The 20395-nt window shown below is 42.7% G+C and overlaps 1 protein-coding gene and 1 non-coding gene across 3 annotated transcripts in view; both read right to left on the bottom strand.

Annotated features, from left to right (window-relative positions):
• PLEKHG7 (pleckstrin homology and RhoGEF domain containing G7) overlaps positions 1-20395 on the bottom strand; it is a 55445-nt gene that overhangs the window by 5631 nt on the left and 29419 nt on the right. For both annotated transcript variants that reach the window (XM_073213618.1, XM_073213617.1), the window contains exons 8-15: positions 17624-17719; positions 16654-16755; positions 13178-13291; positions 7877-8051; positions 6189-6304; positions 5752-5845; positions 3609-3688; positions 1712-1865 (exon numbers count right to left, since the gene is read on the bottom strand). In XM_073213618.1, the coding sequence (XP_073069719.1) occupies positions 1712-1865; positions 3609-3688; positions 5752-5845; positions 6189-6304; positions 7877-8051; positions 13178-13291; positions 16654-16755; positions 17624-17719 (931 nt within the window). The remainder of the gene's footprint in view (positions 1-1711; positions 1866-3608; positions 3689-5751; positions 5846-6188; positions 6305-7876; positions 8052-13177; positions 13292-16653; positions 16756-17623; positions 17720-20395) is intronic.
• On the bottom strand, positions 17240-17344 carry LOC118973328 (U6 spliceosomal RNA). Its single transcript, XR_005062600.1, has one exon. It is a non-coding gene; the product is annotated as a U6 spliceosomal RNA (small nuclear RNA).

Below are 20395 nucleotides of genomic sequence, written 5' to 3'. Positions count from 1 at the left end.
GGAAGGATAGTTCTAAAAAAGGTATTGTTTTTATTTTTAAATAAAAGGAATAGAGGGAAAAAATGCATCTTCCAAGGTGATCCAGTGATGTCAGATTTACCACAAAGCCAAGGTCTTGGCAGTTGGCAGGGCAGTGACTAAATAAAGAGCCCACGCAGCTTCCACTCTAACCCGTGGAGTTCTGGCAGCTTTCTCCCCAGAAGCTCATTTATCATGCCGGAATCTGCCAACTATGGCCACTGTAGTAAGAATAAATTCCTGCCCTAAATGCCCTCTTCTATAACATTTTTCCCCCAAGAAAACGAACTAGGCAAACTAAAGGAAGTGATTGTGGGCCTTGCATACTGAGTCCTGGCCTATGTGCACAGCTCTGCCATCCACTACACAGGAGAAGATGCACACGGGGTGGGGCTGCACACCCAGGAAGGGTTTTGCTCACCGAGATGCCCCCTTCCGGGCTTGCTCTGGAAACACTCTCACCACAAGTGGTCCCAGCCGAATCAGATACGAGGGCCTTCTGACCTACCCAGCTCTCTGTCCAGCAAGTCTCAGTGGAAGTAGAAAGAATGGACAAAGGCAGATGGCTCTGGTTCTGCGTGTGGGTTTCCCCTTAGTAGAGCCCTCCTGCTCTTGACGAGAGAGTTTGCAGCCTTTCAGCAGTTAACACATGTAAAGCACTACATATCTAGCTTTATTTTATAATGTAACTGTGTCCGAGCTTATTACAGATTCTGGTGTGCATTCATTCATTCATTCACTGTGTAATAAGCTGCTCGGCTATGTAGAGTGTGGACTCGAGCTAATCAGTGAAGCTCTGGGTTTAGCTGCTGGGTTGGCAAATGAGGGGATGGGTAGTGGGCCCCTACCCTGCCTCTCCCTTAGGACAGGAAGGAATCTCCTCCTGCCTGTCTTCTGCTGGCCTCCTTATGCACGTACACTGAGGCAGAAAGACCATCTGCTTCCTCCTGAACACTGCCAGTCTACTCTGCACTAAGGAGACTAAAATATTCTTCAAATTCCTTTTGTGACATGATTTACTGATTTTTCATTGTTCTGAGAGTTCCCCAAGAATGAGGGCTGTTGCTCATTCATCCGTAACTCCAGGGTGCCCACAGAGTGCCTGGTTCTCAGGAGACACTCAGACATGCTTGAAAAAATGACTAAGATATATATACCTTATTTATATATAAATGATTGTGTGTATATATACATATGAGCATGTACACATATATGTTTATTTCTGAAATATATCTTTTCTGGAGCTATTGTAATAAAATATCTAAGGCAGCATAGCATGCCATGGTTTACCAGGGCTTTAACAATAGCAGTGGTACTAGTAATGATAACATAATAACTACTGAAAAGAGCTATTTCTTGAGTGCTTTACATGAATTATTTCATTTAATTCTCATGGCAACCCACTGAAGTAGATATTATTATTCCTATTTTACCAAAAGGAATCTGTGGCTTAGAAAATCTAAGTGCTGTACTTGTGGTCACACAGCTAGCAAGTGGCAAAGCTCTGTCATCCCATTGGAAACCAAGTCCAACACTCTTCATAACCAGTTCATACAGTGAGTGATCTATGGCCACATAGGGACTCAATATTGTCTTTGATGAAGATTTAAATTGCATTCATCTCATTACCTAAAAAAGACCAACAAAAGCTCTGTGATGGCAGAAAAGCCGAATGATGAAAATTGATACATACCTGACACATGGAGTGGATCGATACTTTTGACCACCAATCTATCTAGTGGAATGGGCTGATCAAGAACTGTACACGAACCACCCTCTTTTATTACTGTTTGCAACTCGAGAGTAAGTGAAGGGCACATTAAACCAGTGTCCGAGCCTCCAAGTTTCTGAAAGTGAAGAGGAAAATAATGTACAAAATAGGAAATAAATATGGATGCATATACCAAAAGTGTATCCTTAACCAAATTAATTTTTTAGAAACAATTGCTTGAAATCCAGCTTGCTATTCTTTCTGGAATTTGAAAAGCATTTCCCCAAAGTATATGGTGATTTGAAACTTTAAACATAGTGTTTCTGGCCCCCCAAGTTTAATGACCTTCAAATAATGGGTGATGTCCATAATTGGGAAACATTTTAAAACATCACATCAATGGGAAGATGTTCATTTCTAGAATCTCTCTACAGCACTGAGTTGGATGAATGAGAAAGGGGAGCCTCATTTCAGTCAACTCTGGGATGTCTAACACTAAACTTTCAATGCAGTCCTGTATGATTTGTGAATAACTGAATTAACTTAAGAAGCTGGATATATAAGATGCTGAATTTTCTTAAAAGGATGTCAAAGGTTGTGACTTGCGTGATGTGCATTAAATAAGAAAGAGGAATTAAGTTATATAGCGTGAAATCTGACTGTTGCCTCATAATATGGTCACTATGCCCTACATTAATTCATGTGCTTTGATTTGTGCCATAATTTGACGTGAAGGTGAGCCATGCTGGAGTTGAGGTTTTTGAAGGGGATCGAGAATTTTCAGAGCTTGGGTAGCTTAAAGTAGGAGGCCTTCCAAGTTTCACAACTGCAACTTTTAATATTCTGCAAGACCCAATTCCACCCCAACCACCCATCAACTATTCATAGATTGATTAATGGGTGTCTATTTTATTGCTCAAAGATCCTTAAATTATTTAGCTCCACCTACCAACATGCCATCTAGAAGCTTAGGTTATTAAAAGATATGAGATATCTAGTCTCATGATCTTATATCTGTAAGGCTAGTCGTTTGGGGCAGAAGTGAGTCAGGTGGCAGATTATTAAATAACTGACGGCTTATGACATATTGCAGCTCCTCCTCCCACCTCTACAGGCAGGGATCTGAGAACCTTAGAGCTGGTCCCCTTCCTGCTGCCATTGACATCTGCCATTCAGGGAACAGACTATAAGTGGGAGGTCAGAGAGAAAGCCTTTAGTGGCTCATGAGGCCCGTGGCTTAGTGGATAATGGTAACCAATAATATTTAATAACAAGAATAATGGTAACCAATAATACTTAAGTAATGGGAAGAAGAGACTTTGGTCTGTGATGCCAGCTATATGTGTGTTAGGCTTCTACAGTTCTCACATACAGGTAGCCATTGAAAGGTCAGACCTCCCTTCTACCCCTGGCCCCCAAGTCAGCATTTCTCAAGAATGTGAGCTTCCAAATCAGAATGAGTGGTGGCTGTCACCTCAACACATGACAGCAGACAGTTTAGAAAGACCCCTTCTTCTGGCAGCTTGCATCATGGTGGACAATTTGGATAAGGAAAGGGCCAATATAGGCGAACATATTTTAGATTCGTTTGCTTAGGCTGTGCCTTCCAGGACTTACCTTGAAGTATGCAGACTGAGTCACTGTAAAAGGTACATAACTTTGGACATCCTTAGGAAATGTAATTCGCTATTATGGCTGGTTTTCAGGTCAGAGCAATATGACTGAAAAGCCACTGGTTTATAATGCCTCCATGTTTTAGGAGGTGAAATCACATTTATGTATGAGAACCTTTTGGTTTGTAACAAAACTTTAGAACCTTATTTAGTTTATTAGTCCTAAACTTCCTTAGCAGACATCTTTAGAAACAGCAGCAATTTACCTTTTTGTTGCGCTTCATTTTTGTAACCAAGAGGAAATCATCGAAGAGAAACAGATAAACATCTAGGAATCTTGTGCTTTCTGAGGAAAGAAAGTAGGTGAAATTCGGGCTGGAAATAGGAGGCAGATGTCTCATTTTGTTTTTAATCAAAAGCTCCCTTAAAAAACGAAGTGGGGCAGCGTCAGGTCACACCTGGTTGCAGCTTAGGAAGCCCCACCATTGAACTGATTTCTCCCTAAAGCAGAGACCTGAGGTGAGCCCAGGCTTCCAGCTTTGAAGACATTCTATTTGTGGTGCATTTCCTGTGACTCTGAGATAACTCAGATGCTATTTGTGATGGCTTCAGCTAAGCCTAGGGACATACCTATGGATGTGGAGGCCAATTTTGGAGGGAAAGGCATATGCTGGAACTACAGAGTTGTGGTGTGTTCCATTATTTTGATATGGTTTTGTCACAATCTATATTTTTGAAGTCATTAATGTCATAGAAGAAAATTGTTATCTTTCCAAATAAAAGTGGGATGGGAGATGGTCTACAGGTTAAGAATGGCTGAGAAACAGAGGCCTGGCCTCTCCTCATTCACCTGCCTCACTGTGGAGGTTCCTGACTGGCCCCTCTGCTTCCGTCTCCCCCTCTACACCATGTCTTCCCATACCTCTTTATTCAGCAACCTTTTAACCCTATCACGCCCCTGTCCAGGACACAGGGACTTCTTGCTGCCAGCAGTGTCCTGGCTGAGTCCCTCTGTTTGGCTTCCAAGGCAGTTGCTGTGAATCTGGAAGCCTGCCAGGCTGAGGCAGCTCCGTGTGGGTCTGGATTCTGCTGTTTATCTGCCAGGTGCCCCCAAGCATGACAGGGAACCTCCCCGAGCTTCAGGTTCCTCACTTATTACAGGGGATTACATGGAATTTCTCTGCCTAACTCACTGGAAGGAAAAAATGCATAAAAGCCCCTTGATATAAAAAGCTGGCATGTCTGTTTTCCCTAATTGGTAATAAACAGGTGGGGGTTTTGTACTCCCAGCCTGACATCTAGTTGTATACTGACAATATAGCAGAATTTTAACCGTGTCTATGGAATAAAGGATTATTGCCCAGCACCTACCTGCCACATGCCAAGCTACCATAAAATGCAACCTCACATCACACAGGGCTTCACACACAGTAGGTGCCCGATCAAGATTTTGTGCAATGAATGAAGATTTTGTGAAATGAATAAATGAATGAAGGCAAATCTTATTACAGTCAGGCAGCCCTTTCTGCCCTTTCTGATCATCACAGATCAGAGCACTGGCTCTGTGCCAGCCATTCTTTCAAGTGCTTGTCCATCCATTAGCCCATTCAATCCTCACCACAAGGTAGGGAATTTGCAGCAGGGGACACTGGGGTAACTTGCCCAAGGTTACACAGGCAGAAAAGGTGGAGCCGGGAAGCGAGTCTGCCAGTCAGCCTCCAGGGCCCACCCTCCAAACCAGGCTGTAGAGCTCATACCCGCAGGTGGCTTCTGCCTCCAGCCTCTTCTCCTGCTGTGTCTCATCCGGGGTGTCCTCCCTCCTGTCCTTCCACTGACACCCACCCTTCTAGTGCCCCAAGCCCACCTCCAGTCCCATGGACACCAAGCCTTCCCTGGGTGCTCCAGCTTCACAGACCCACTTTTATGAACTTATACTGCAGGTCTGCTCATGATGGCAGAGCTCGCCAGCTGGAGGGAAAGATTATACAGAACAATTATTTCATCTCCTCTGATGGTACATACCCAGCACAATATGTGCTACACAATAGGTTCTCATGAACACTGGAGCTGATCCCCCAGATGCTTGCCCAGCATACTGACAGCAGCCAACAGCGAGTGTTTCCTACATTCCATGAGTGAAGCCCTTCGTGTTTATTTCGTCTTGACAACAGTCTTATGAGATAGACAGAGTTGTCCCACTTCACAGAGAGGAAATGGAGGGTTGTAGCTAGCTGTGTTTATGAGGTCTCTGATCAAGCTCGAGTCTGCTGAGCCCACAGGATGCTCTCTGTCTGATTCACATCTCCCACTGCCAAGGCCACAGGCAAACACAATTCCTCCCACTGTGAAGTTGGCAACAAGTTCAAAGGTAGCAAAGATGTTGAGTTCTTAAATGGGGCAGTTATTTACCTGCAAGAGTTAATTTCCCTTCATAGAGAAGGTGTCTGTTGGTTGGTGACAAGATGCTTTCTGCCATGTGTTCTTTAAAAATATGTTTCAGGCACTTGCAAAACAAGAGAGGTGTTATTAGTGACTGGAAGAGAACATATCCCAGGAGGTGGGGAAATGGACCCTGTCCAGGAAATTCATGACATCTGGAAATCCCAGCAGGTGGGCATGGGGATGGGAAATGGTGGGAAAACATCTCAGAAAGATCACCCTAGGGATGGCAGGATGACGCCAGCATCCCACATGCAATGCCACATAGGTGAAGGCTTTACTTCTTACTCATAAAACCAGGTGTATTATTCAAGTGGACAGCCGGGGACTTTGTATGACTAGTGCATTCACACCTAAATGTCAAACTTCCAGAAAGGGATGTAAGTCCTAATTGATTCTTTTTGTACCTCTGGAATAAAAAATCTTTTGTCTCTCTCCCAAAGCGGAGGCCACACTATAATCTCCTGTAGATGTCTACATTTTTGGAAATTGTCAAGCCACTTCACTTTTCCTTCAAGATCCCCTGAAAGACAAGACATATCCAATATATTTTTTAAGGCATGTGACATTATAGCTTACACTGTAACCAAGATCCACAATAATCACTTTGTGGACTGCTCCTGGAGTCAAACCGTATCTTAGGTTCAGGTAACATATTGCTTATTGTTTAAATGTCTTAGAAAAACTCACTAAGTTGAAATCAGCCTCTTGCAGAGAAAAATGAAGCTTAACTAATTTAATTCAGTATACTGGAAATGAGTTGCATATTTTATTTTAATAATATGAATAAAGCCCTTTTGTAGTAGCTTTGTCTTATTCCTTACACCACATAGTCTATATATAATTAGAGGAAGAAAAAGGATCATATGAACAAAGACAAAAATCTCATCCTAATCATAAAATATACATTGGCTTCGTGATAAGGGTGATTCTTTCTTTTTGGTAAGAATACATGTTCTCTTTTGAAAGTTGGCATTAATTTTCCAAAATTTTCTAAGAAAGTATTGCTTCTGAAGTTTTGAAATGACTTTTGGAAGCATGGAGGGCAAGTCATAGATCCAGAATCACACAGTGGGTAGTGTCATTGAAAATGATTTATCATCTTTAAGCTCAAACTTAAAGGAAGGCCACAGAGATCACTTCCCCTTTTTTTGAGAGAGAGATCCTTTCTCTTAACAATAAGGATCCATACCTTCCTGAGAAATCTCCAGAAGAGATGCTATTATCTTCCTCACAAACCTATCAAAATGAGTAATAATCTTCAATTTTACTTGAAAAGTTTTAACAAGTTGGCCATTATAATTGTACTTTTGTCTTATTCATATGTTAAGCCTAATTCTAGTTCCCAGGTAATTTTAGAATTGGAACAAAAAATTTAAAAGGAGGAAAGAAACTTCAATTGAATGGTCATTTTACTTTTAAACTTGCAAAAGAAAAAAATATTTCATTTTCCGGCAGCTGATAATCACTGTTGAGTTGTTCCTTTTTGATGCATCCCAGAAAATCTTGGTTTCTGGGCATCTATCACGGACTTCATTATTTGAATTTAATTATACAGAGTTCTACCAGTAAGTGTAAGGCATCATAGGGCTCGCTAGTTCCTAGCCCCAAATCTTAGTTCTAAAGATTGCAGTTGGCTTTAATTTTAGATTGGCCCTGGATTTTAGTAACTTATAAAAATTGGTGCATGGTAATTTATCCTCCAGAAAGGCTTCCCACGATGTTTATCCCCATTTGTTTTGCATGTGGCCTCAGTGTGGACATGAAAAACAAAGTGCCTTCAATCATCTGGGAAGTAGAACGTTTCCTGCCTGAACTCCCTTCCGAGAGCCTTGAGACAGAGCCACGTCCCGCATGAACTTGGTGATAGAGCTCTCACAGGGTTTGTCGGGATGTGGCCAGAGCCCATGGTTTTGTGTGTGTTTGATTTATAATACACTCAAACTCAAATCCACCTTTCCAAGAACCATGCCCTCAAGTCAGTGGAATCACCTTCTAGGATGGAAGCCCAGATGGTTCCCCGGAGCCACAGGGACCCCTGACTCTTTGATTAAGCTTACACTGGAGCTCTGGGTCACTTTTCTCAGGGACTTACGGATCGACTTTTCCACCTTTTCTTTGATGGAGTAGATCATGATTTTCTCCGTAGAGTCTGTACTCCTTTTCCAGATATTCCTCAGCAACAAGGGGTATCGAGTCAGCCTGTGTAGTGGTGCCACTAGTAGCTCGGGCAGGTGAAGCCGTCTGCACTGCTCATTTTGCTCACACCACTGGGGAAGACAAAAGCAGGCATATCAGAAAATCACTTCTGCAAGGCACGGAGAAGCCGGGACACGAGAACGTCTCAGAGACTGCGTTCAGTACTGAGAGGGCCACCTGGGAGCCTCCTGGGACAGGTGATAAGCCACAGACTAGATTCTGCTTTTGAAAATTTCATATTGAACTGCCTTTAGCAAGCTTCCATCTACCAGCACCAAATTCAGGGTCTGAGATGGGCGTTTTACATGTGGTTAAGTATTACTGAATATCACTAACATTATTTTCCGATTAAAGAAATGAAAGACTTCTTCAGATGTCTTGGGTTCCCAGTACTGGTGATGATGGCAGCAGGCATCAGCAGTATCATTAACTTAATCTTCTTAAATGGGGACTTCATCAAGATTTTGATAAACAGAAAAAGCTTGAAATTTGTTAAATCTCCTAGAGAATGCATGTTCCATCAGTGGCAGTGATAAAGTCAATATACATGTTCCAGCTTTGTTGACCCTTCTCACTGAAGAGTTTACTTTTTCCCATTCACTTCCTCCTTCTCCCTGGCCCTTGGAGGAGATTCCTGGTTTTGCCAGCTCTGTTCCCTTCCTCACTGTGATGCACAGTTAGGAGAACTGAGAATCAACACTGGAGGGTTAGAAGGAAAAAGGAATGGATTTTATGTGCCGGGTCAGTTCGCTGACTCTATTTCTGGGGAGAATCAGGATAATGAAGAGAAAATGGACATGGAAGTCAAGGGAGGGTAAATGGATCTGCATGATATACCACAGAGAGAGGAGAGGGGTGAAGACACAGACAACTTTCCATAGAGAGCATTTGCACAACGAGGAGGGAGTCGCAGGGAGAATGAGCGCGGGGAAGACGGGACAAGGGCTTCGGGAAGGACGGCCATGGGCCATATGCTGGGCTTTCCATAAACTGCGTTTGAGCAGCGCAAGCACATATGAGAACAGCTCTGCCATGTGTTTCACCCGCTGGACCATTTCTTGGAATGTGACACCGTCTTGAGCCTGAGGGGCCCCAGCTCCTGTGCAGGTGACACGCGATGCGTGAAGCCAGGGCGCTGGCCACCGTGCGCGCAGGCACAGGAAGTGTCACGAGGGGGTGTGCTCCCTTCCTCTTCTCTTCTCCCACCCCGCACACCTGAGTTCTGCCGTAAGAGGTCCTGACCTCACACTGACTACTTTTCTTGCTGTAGGCTATTGCCTCTTCTCCTTCTTTTATGTCCAGTCTAGGCTCAGTGAACACCTTTGTCTCATGGCCCAGACCCTTCAGGGCCAGTCAGGAGGGCCAAGGTACACCTCAGAGGCCCCCCGCCTCCTCCAAGATAGCGTCACACCTCTGCATGCCCAGGTGTCAGTCTTTGCACTTGGATCGAGGTACAGTCGGCTCAGACTCCCACCAAGCTGATGGGCCGTGGGTGTCCGCAGGCCTCCTGTAGATGTTTCCAAACTCACTGAGGGAGGCTGAGATTCCTGTGGCCTCCTCTGGCCCCTGGACGTTTCTTTCCTGAACAACATGGGCCAAATCCAAACTTAGTCCCTTGGTTAGTTTCCTATGCTGGTTTGCACTGTAAACCCGCTCATGCTAAATGTTTTATGAGTGTATATATTTATTTTACTGAGTATTTTGGGTTGCAGGGATGGGTCAAATATACAACCTGTGGGCCTCCCACCATTTTGATGGCCCCATTCTCTTCTTTGGAAAGAGAGAGCTCTTTCTCTTCCCCACCTGACTTTCCCTGCTTTCCCTAACCTCATGCTGAGCAGTTTGCCCTTGTCCGTCATAGCTTGTCCCTGGGGGGCTTGTCCTTCCACACTAGCAGCTTTATCGACATATTTCTTCTGAAAGCATCCAGAGCTCCTCCTCACAGGAATCCTGTCAGACGTGATCTTCCTGCATCCCTACGTACAGATGGCACGTCATGCAGATGAGCATGAAGTCAGGCTTGGGGGCTCGCTGGGGGACCACCCTACCTTCTCTACCTCAGATTTCTTTTCTGTAAAATGTTGGAAGGTACTAGCTGACCTCCAAGTTCTCATCCAGCTCAAAATGGCTGTGAATCTCCAGAGGCTGGAAGGGGTGGAGAAGGCAGCAGGCTCTGCCAGTGTGGAAGGGCTGGGGGGGAATGAGTGGAAAGAAGAGGTGGGGCCAGGCCATAGTCTGTGGCCTTCACAGCTGGTTTCCATGCTAATTCACTGGCAGCAGCATTCCAGCTGGGGTGGCCAGGAGTTCCAACAACCGACATAGCAGCAGTTAGGGAGTTTTTCGAAACACACAGTCCTGGCCACTATTCCAAATGTAGGGAACAGCTCGGGCCGTCAGCACCCTCTGGTATTCAGGGTAAATGCGAAAACACCCAGTCTCCCCCAGGTATCACAGAGGCAAGAAATATCAATGGTAAATAGTTTAGAGAAGGATCCAGGCAGGGATATTGGAAGCTTTTAATGTTTTGGAAGGTCTCAGAGGAGAAACAAAAGATATTGGATGATTCTAAATGCAGCAGTTAAGTTTCTCATTTATCCTTCTATTGGCTTTATTTTTCGGGCCCAGGAAGAAGAGAACATCTCTGTTATGAGAGATCAGACATAAACCACCTTATTATGGGTGGGTCTAGATCAATAGAAGCTGCTCTTATTTTGTAATAAATATCCAATGTGTTTTGAAGAACAGTGAAAGGAATTCAGGGGCCCAAATAAACTGTTCTCATGCATTTGTCTTTGGTCAGATGTGACACTGGGTTGGGCAGCCAGCATTCTTCAGTCTTGGGACATTTATTTAAACTCTCTAAACCTCACCTGTGAAATGTGGAAAACAAGAGTAACTGCCTCCTCGGGTCGGTGAGAGGTTTTAATGAGATAATCCATACAAAGTGCCCAGAATAGTTCCTGGCACATGTCGAATGGTCAGTCTACAGTAGGTAGAAGTTCTTAGCAATTGTTAGTTGAACTGCACTAAAAGACCTAGTACAAAGTTCCCAGTGTTTTTCTCCGTATCATCTTAACTGTGTTTGAGGGAGCAGGGAGAATTCTGCACCCATCTGTGGGCACCAAGGAACCATACAGACGTTCATAAAGCCCTGCCTCACATGCATGGAGGGCAAGTTCATCCCAGTGCTCCCACAGCCCAATTGCAGGCAGTCCATAACACGACACAGATTTCACTTCTCCAACAATGTTGTTTATATCACAGCAAAGTGGGAGAATGAAGAGCAGCTTCAAACGAGTTTGAGTTCAAATCCCAATTCCGCCCCTAAACAACTGTATCTTTCAGTAAGTTGCCTGATTTGTCTTAGCTCCTGAAAAATGGGGATAATAGCTAAACCTCACAGGGTTATTGTGTAGACAAAGAGGTTGTGGACGATCAGCATGCAGCATAGAGCTCAGCTGTAGCAAGGGCTTGAGAACCAGTCACCTTTATCATCATTTATTATATTATCATTTATTATGTACCATCACCATATGTTATGACTACTTTATTTATTATATTAAAATCATGATATCTATTATATACTATAATTATATATTATTATTAGCTATTTATGGTGGTTTTTTCTGTCCTCCGGGGCTGCGGGAAGCAGATTCACCTTCAGCTCCTCCACAGTCTCTCTGACCCCTCACCTTTCATTAACAGTTTCCCAGCAATGGCAACTAGCCCTGAGAAGTTGGAAGTGGTTCTGGTGTAACAGCACTGGATTTTTTTGCTTGAAGACCTTTATCTAAGTTTTTTTCTGCCACCTATTGGCCAGATGACCTTGCAAAAGTCAGGTGACCTCTCTAAGCCTCAGGGACACAAGGAGACAATGTAAACAACTTTGCGCTAAGGATTAAAGGAGATATTTGAGAACATGCATGGTAAAGCATTATGCATTATAAAAGTATTGTATGTTATCATTACAACATTACATCCTCTATTCCTTTTCCCTAAATATCTCTGGATGCTAAATATGTCTCATGTATAAATGTAAAGCATCCTTTTATGTCACAACGCATAGTGGATTTTCCACAGTTATTTGGTAACGGTAGCTAAATCTTGCTAAATTAATCTCTGCCCTAGCTCGGTAGCGAAAGAAATGGACTTGGATTCTCCCCAGTCTGGGGGCCTGGCTAGGAGTCTAATCTATCAGTTTCCAGGCAAAACTTTTGCAGTTGGATTACTTATACATTTGGAAACCTAATGAGCTTTTCAGTTTTCAGCTTGAGTAGCAAAGAAAAGACTAAAGGCTGAAGCCACCAAAACAGGGCCAAATGCCTTCGCCAGGAGCATTCCCCTTGCCTGCACCACATGCAGGCACCCTGGCCCATCTGGACATAGCAGTGGCACCCTGGTCCTCAGCTAAGTCATTGGGAAATATGGCAGCCCTTCCTCCCATTCCTCTGAAGTGATGTTCTGGCAGGGGCTTCTTGCAGCTGCTAGGAAGAGCTGATTTTCTGGGAAGGCTTGGACCATTTTCTCTGGATCATACGAAGGACTCTGGCGTAATACTGAAAAGGTACAATTCAGACTAAAGAAATGTCAAAGGAGTCGTCAAGGGAAATATGGAAATCAAAGAAAATTCTTTTCCAGGTTTGCTTATGGCAAATGCTGAAGGTGCCCAGCAGAAATTCCTTGCTCTAATTCTTTGGGTCCTGAGGCCACCACATTGTACAGCTCCAGGGCAATGTTTACATTGTGCTCTGTCATGTGCTCTAGGGGGCGCCATTCATGGAGAGTGAGGGTAAAGGGTTCCCCAGGCTTTTGTGCATAGGATCTTGCTGGGATCAAATCCTACAAGAGCCATACTTCGAGTTGCAAACAAAGCCTTGGTTCTTATTCTAGTTTTCGTCTTACAATGTACCAATTTCTTCCACAAACAAACCAACTAACAAGTAAAGTATTGTTAAGCCCCAGCCAAAATTTCAGGGGGGATATTAGATGATATAATGTTTCCGGATGTGCACGATATGTAATTCCTAAGTGTGCAGTGGACAATGTACTTACCAGGAACACAGACTGTAGTTAAAATGTATTGTTCATAATTAATTTTTCTTGGTTTCCATTTAATTTGGGTATAATAATTCCTAGTACCTTTTACATCCAAAGAGTTGCAGGAAAAATTTAAAAGAAAAGAAAAAGGGTACTTTACTTTCAAATAAATTCCAAAGTCGTCTCTTCGCCTCAGGCTCTCAAGGTAAAAGACAGCGGCTGAGTAGTTCAGGCAGTAGGTCTGGTGGCTCTGACAGAGGCTGCCTCGGAAATCCTGCAGGAGGAGATGAGCAGGAGGATCAACAGAAGGAAGGCGAGCAGAGGTGGACTTTCTTTCGTGTTCACTTTTCTTATTAACTAGAACCGGGGGAAGGGGAGCGATCGCCGTTATCAAGCCAGAACTATGACTGAGTGGACAGAAACAGCCAATCTTCACAGGAAACATTCTTTTTTTTTTTTTTTTAAATGGTATTCTTATAGTAAACAGTTAACTCCTGGATAAATCATCCCCCCCCCCAACCCCACACACTTAAAGTTCTATTGGGGATTTCTTGATTTAATTCACCCTTTACCTCTGTTTATGTTGAGGCTTCCCTGCCCTGCAAAACACCGGATAACAAATACTGACTTTGATCTCAGTGCTCACGGGAGTTGATGTTAGGCTTGTATCGGTCGTAAGTGATTTAAGTAACAACATTTGACTTTCCATCAGATCTTTCTCAAAAATATCCATAAATTTAATTCTCCTGCTGGCTTCTAAAAATGTAGTCAAATCTGGGGTCCCTCTACTAAATGCACTGTTTGGTGGCATGCATTTTGTACAGCAATTGGACCCAAGCTAATGCTTGTTTTCCCTTTTCTTCATTATTCTTACTTAATGTCTTAAACTTGCTATAATGTCTGTACATTTGTAAGCCATCTCAAACTTATTTTAGAATAAGGCATATGGCCAATTTGTATGTATATATTCATGGATATGAGGGTCAAACCGAGCACACAGTGCCTCGCGCCGTCATCTCAGTGAAGCGACTTTGTTGAGAATGACAGTCACTGTTCTCCCTTCACCAAGGTGCCTGGCTGTTACTGGCAGACCCTCTCTTCAGGATTCCGTAGTGCTACCAGGTTGCTAAGCCTGTGTGCTCCCTGATCGATGTATTGATTAATATGATGTGTAATGGGTCCCACGAAGGAATTTCCAACAGCGTCATGATGTGGTGGAGAGAGGGAAAGAAGACATACTTGTTGGTAACGTAACTACAGAGAGTAGAGAAAGCAGACCTTGCCTGAAAGGCGACTGAGGGACGTGGCAGTAGTTAGGAAAGAGATGAGGAAAACCTAGACAAATATTTTGTGACAGGACCTCCGAGGATAAAATGCCATGGGGAGAAATGTCAAGTTCCAGCTTCAGTAGGAAGTAATTTGAAAGACGATGGTGTGAGCTTATTTTTGAGGGCAGGGGTGCTGATAGCTGATTTTCCAGGAAAGAGGAGTTGGAAATAAAGAGAAGGTCTTCTCAAAGCAAGCTTGCGACACACCATCACTTAGGAGGCGATTGTTAAAACCATTAATGGTTAGGCTGAGAAATCCAGTTTCATAAACCGTTAGCTGTGTGACCTTGGGTAAACTCCTTAGCCTCTCCAAGCCTCAGTTTCCTTCTCATTGACTTGCTCAGAGGGCTTGTGTGTCAATAACAAATGTGCCAGTCTTCTACCTGTGAGCCTCTGATGGTGGTAGGCTGTTTCACTATCCATCTAGTCCCTGCTAGGGTTGTAGCATGTTTCCGCTCCACCGAGGGTAAGCTTGGCCATGTGACTTTCTTTGGCTGATGAAATGTGAACGGCATGCCATGTGCTGCCTCAGACAGAAACCCGAAGAGGCAGAGTGCTCTGCCCCAGTGGCTCGTGTTTGTGCCTTGGTGACTGGTAACATCCCAGCGGTGGCTGCCCTCTGAGCACGCGTCCAGAGTGAGGATAATGACGAAGTGAAAATGCGAGTGAGATACAAGCCAAGGCACTGAGACCTGGAGAGTGTTTCTGCAGGACAATTGAATCTAACCTGACCAATAGGGGCCCTCCTAAATTTAGGGGGTGCAGTTTTAACCCATGTTTGCTTATCTGTAAGATAATAGGAAGCATTTGTATGTGGGTTAGGCTATAGACCTTTATTTTAGCAAAGAGTCTATTAGTGCACCATGCTTTAGTAGGCATGGACTGAATAACTGTGTCCCCCTCAAATTCAGGTGTTGAATCTCACCTCCAACGTGACGGTATCAGGAAGTGGGCCATCCTGGAGGTGATTAAGTCATGCGGGTGGAACCCTCATGAATGAGATTAGTGCTCCTATGAGAGAAACCTCAGGGGGCGCTCGTGCCCCTCCCACCATGTGAGAGACACAATGAAAAGTCTTCCACCCGGAAAAGGGCCCACATTTGGCCCTGCTGGCACCTTGATCTTGGACTTCCACCTCCAAAACTGTGAAAAATAACTTCTGTTGCTTATCAGGCACCCAATCTGTGGCATTTCCTGAAAGCAGCCTGAGCAGATTGAGACAATTTATGTGTTCTGATGAGGATTTGGCATTTCTCCAAACTATTTACTAAAAATTAAATAAAACATTTTCTGATGCTAACAGAAGTGAGAGATCCTGAGATTTTAGCTAATGCCCAACACTTTACAATCTCTCTCTTGTTTTTCAAAGCTCACTAAGGGATCTCCCTACTTCCCACCTAACTTCCTGCTTGTTAAAGCCTCCACCTTCCTATCACACCTTGAGCATCATTGCCCCCATAAAGAATTTTCCCCAAAAGAATCTGTAACTACCTCCCATACCTCCCACTTACCCCAACCTAGAAGCTTTCCTTATAATATCTATTTTTCTCCAGCACTGATCTCAACTGGATTATATAATCATTAGTGTCTCTGATTGGATTAATTTCTCCCCCACTAGCCTGAAAACTTCCCAAGAGCAGGGGGTACGTTTAATTTTGCAGTGTGGTGTGCAGGGTACCAGCCCCACACATAAATACTTAGTGCTCAGTAAATCACTATTCTAGGTTTTTAATGGATTATGAGAATATAAATCTTGCCAAATGAGAATAGACAGGGACTGGATTACAAATCTCAAAGTAGTAAAGTGGGAGAGGAGGTCTAAATACCTACTTGAGAAAGAAATAGCATTTAACAAACCAGGGATACATGTTCTCTTCTCTCCTTCTTGCATACACAAGAGTCTTATTAAGAGTGTTGATGGATTTGAAGATTTATTTTGTTCCTTTCTGAGAGCCTGGCACTTTCAGTAGAACAAATGAACCATGTAATTAGCCTACACAAACGATTGCCATGATCATTGCTTTAAATTGAAGTCATTTTTAAAAAAAGACTTGGAAATGGCTTTTCCATGCATAGGCAGGTTTTTGCGTTAATAAAACCCACCCAGGAGAGGTGAAAATGGAAAAGGAGAATCTGCAGGTTATTTCTGGAAATGTTGGTTGGTGGGGAAAGGGATGGTTCCTCTGTAGGAGGGTGTGGGTGGGACTTCCCCAAGGACAAGAACAGATAAACCAAGGAGATATAAACAGCTCTCCTGGGAAGTGGGTGAATTTACCCTAGGAAGCTGAGATGTCCTGGAAGGACTTACCTTTGTGAAAACAGACATGAAATCCATCGATGGTGAAGTCTCAGAAGTGTCGATATAGTCCTTGATGACGCCCCAAAGACTGTTCACAAAACCAAAGCTTGTCTAGGGACAGAGAAAAACAAAACAAGGGTAGGCACACCTCCAGGGGTAAGAAATAAACATTTGGTAAATTTCAAATATCCTTCTTAACAAATGTTTTCCATTTCAAATTTATCTCCTGGCAAAAGTCAAATATTTATTTTCCTCCACTCTCCAGTATATATTTTCTTATAAGCTTTTCTTATAAATAGATTCTTGTTGGTATCTTTCATCTCTTCCTTTTTAGGGGAAAGATTATTTATGTATTGTATGTGTGAGAAAAGGACATTCATTTGAGAATAAACATTTATGAAGTTGATGGAGATTTTAGGAATATGTTTCTTCTTTTGTATTCAACATTATTTATTGAGGACATTCATGGATGTGTGTATGCAACATTACTCATTGAATCTTCCACACACTATTCTAGGTCCTCTGGATAAAGCAGTGAGCACGACAGTTTCCTGCATATTTCCTAGAAGGTGTTTCTACAGCTTGTATTCTAAAAACAAATATGGAACACATCACAAATGTGTGTTGTTATCCTTGTGCAGTATCCATGCTAATCTCTATATTGTTCCAATTTTAGTACATGTGTTGCAGAAGCAAGCACTATTTCTATTCTTAGTTTCTTAAATAGCCATGGGAAAATGAAAAATGTTAGTAAGGCTACCTAATATCTGTAATCTGTTAGACAAGTGTAAATGGGTGTTTAGATTTCCTTCTTATTAACCCAAACTTCTGACTGTAAGATTGTATGGGGATGGAGAATGGACTAAAACATATTCCATATTCTAGTACAGTATGAGCCACAAGAATAGAATAAGCATGAATTTTCATGATCCACTAGTGAATTTTAAAACAGGGGACCAGAATTTTCCATTTGGCTCACCTGACTTAACTCCTCCAGATTTGCAAAAAGTCTCCATAAATCCACATCCAGGAGATATTCATGAGTTTGTAGATATTTTAATGTATTCATGAAGATCTTTAAAAAAAATAAATGCACATGACTTTCTGTTTTTCAATTTTGAAACTTGCCCTTTGTGAGAACATTAAACATAAACCTCCTCCAGAGTATAACTTTACAAAAACAATTTAGAAATCAGTATTTTCAAGGCTTAAAAATTTTACTAAATACAAATGGTGATATTTAAGCTCCATAGAACATATGGGCAATGTGCTCTTCTGTAGGAAGTCATTGTTGCTCATGTGAACCCTCACAACATTCCTGTTGAACATAATCTGTTTAAATGGCTTTTCTCTCCTTCCCTGTGCCAGAGAACTCTCAAAGGTTTTCTTCCTGCCAACAGCACTAACTTGAGACCAAAACAACATTCATTCTGAGTTCCCATTGAGTCCTTCCTTCGTAAAAGACTCAAATGTCCTTTATGTTCAGGACATTAAAAATGGAGAACGAATGAGTAAATATCTGATTAATTGGTAAGATGTTTAGATTTGGATAAAGGCATTAAATATTAATGACAACATTAAGGGAGTCTTTATGTTATTATCATTTGATCTGATACTTTCCTATAAAGGAAAACTGCTCTGTGGCAAGTCAAGAAAAAACTATAATCCTCACAGATAACCTGTTCTTCATTCTAAAAACTAAAGACAGATCAATCTATTGCAATAGGAATATCTTATAGATGAATGAGGAAGCATTCAAAGGGACTAATTATTTCCAGAATTTTAAGTGTGAGAAGACTGACTTTATCCTGCGAACCTTCTCCAATTCCTGTTTCCATATTATTTAGTTAATGCAGTCAATGGTTCTTCAACTTGCATAGAACCATCTAGAGACCTTGTTTAACCAGACATTAGTGGGCCCTGCCCTGAGAGTTTCTGATTCAGTAGGTCTCTCACGGGGTCTGAAAAACATCCATTTCTAACAAGTTTCCATGTGATTCTGATGCTGCTGGTCTAGGAACCCACACTATGAGAAGCACTGAATAGAGCCTTCTGAAATTCAAAATACATTTGATATTGGTTGTTTGGAATTCGGTCCATATCCAAGCATTTAAAGCATGTAAGAAACAGAACTCATTGCTACAGATAAAGGAAACTTGAGAAGAAATGGCCTTTTTGCTATGAGATTCTTTGTTTTATAAAAAACTTTGCCATTAAAAATGTATTAAGCCTTCAGTACATTTACATTACTATTGAGGTACAATATTCCATTTTACAAGCAATGTTGGGAAACTCATGTTGCTTGAGTAAAGGGAGAGATATATATGCATATACTCCAAATGCCCCAAGACATCTGAAAATAAATGAACTCAAATTGACTTTTTTTACAAAGCAGAAAATGCTAGTTTAAAAAGCTTGTGTAGCTTACAGGGGGTTAGGAAGTTCTGTGCTATTTCTGGAGTGCAAGGGAGCAAGTAGAGTTCATGGGGTCACTGACCATCTAGTGGTTATCACAGCTTCAACACCCACTTGCCTCACATCATCATGGTTTTTACCTGAGTCTTCTTTTCCCCATGCCTTGCATGGTCCACCCCACAAGCTAACCTCACTCCCAGGGTGGGCCTTGATTGCCTTATGCCAATTAGCCTTTTTCTCCTTATCAGAGCAACTGGTTCAGGAGCAGTCATGTGATTTAGGCCAGTCCAATCAGAATGAAAATCATGCCTTGGCTGTGAATGCTGAGACAAGGTTCTCTCTCTGTTTCTTTCTGTCTCCATCCCCTCAAGGACAGCAGCTGTTCAGTGACTATAACAGAAGCTGGTCATAGGGTGAGGCTGATGCCATGGATCGTAGGGATGAGACACGGAAAGAAATTTTGTCCTTGGTTTTGAGCCCTTTGTTCAAGCCAACCTTGAATTCTCTCCCATCTCTGGACTACAGTCGCCAGACCCAGTAACATCCTGCATTAGTTAAGTTAGTTTTCTGTGAACTAACAGAGGCAGCTTCTAAGCTTCAATTTTATGAGTGTCTTTGTGGTTTCGGTTTTGCTGGGAATGTCCTTCACACGGTGACTGACACAATAAATATTACTTACAGAAAATATCAACCAACATTTGTATAGCACTCAACAGATTTCAGAGAAAGTGAATCTGATCATTATGACAATGGTCCAATGTTGTAAGGCACCTAGAGATGGTATTGTTATCCCTTTTTTTATGGCTTAGGATAGTAATTGTCAAAGGACAGCCTGTAAGATAAATCAGGTTGTTTTCCTAAATCATGTTTTACTGTAACACAGCCATGCACATGTCCCTTACAAATCATCTATCGCTTCTTTTGCACTGCAGCAGAAGAGCTGAATAATTGCAGTAAAGACCACATGGCCAGAAAAGACCACATGCCAACCCCTGGTTTAGGAAATGGAGGACTAGACTTTCCTAAGGTCACATGGCAAATCAGAGGCAGATTCAGAACTTGAACTCAAGTCTTCCAACGCAGCACTTTTTCCTGTGAAAGAGAGGAACCAGGATCCCACAGGGCTCACGGACACAGGCAACCTTGGGAGCTATGTGGCTCATCCTCCCCTGTGGTCTTGGGCTCCATCCCTTGCCCTGTGGTTGCTCTGTAAGGAATTCTCTGCTCGGATCCCCAGCAGTGGCTGTGGGTGCCGCAGGGTTGCAGCAGTGCACAACCTCAGGGACACCACTTACACCGCAGATATCGTGAATATATTGTACAATCCCACCCCGCT

This window comes from Manis javanica, chromosome 10, assembly GCF_040802235.1.
Source record: "Manis javanica isolate MJ-LG chromosome 10, MJ_LKY, whole genome shotgun sequence".
Taxonomy (NCBI): domain Eukaryota; kingdom Metazoa; phylum Chordata; class Mammalia; order Pholidota; family Manidae; genus Manis; species Manis javanica.
The sequence above is the reverse complement of the archived record's forward strand: the minus strand, read 5'-3'. Positions and strand labels throughout refer to the sequence as shown.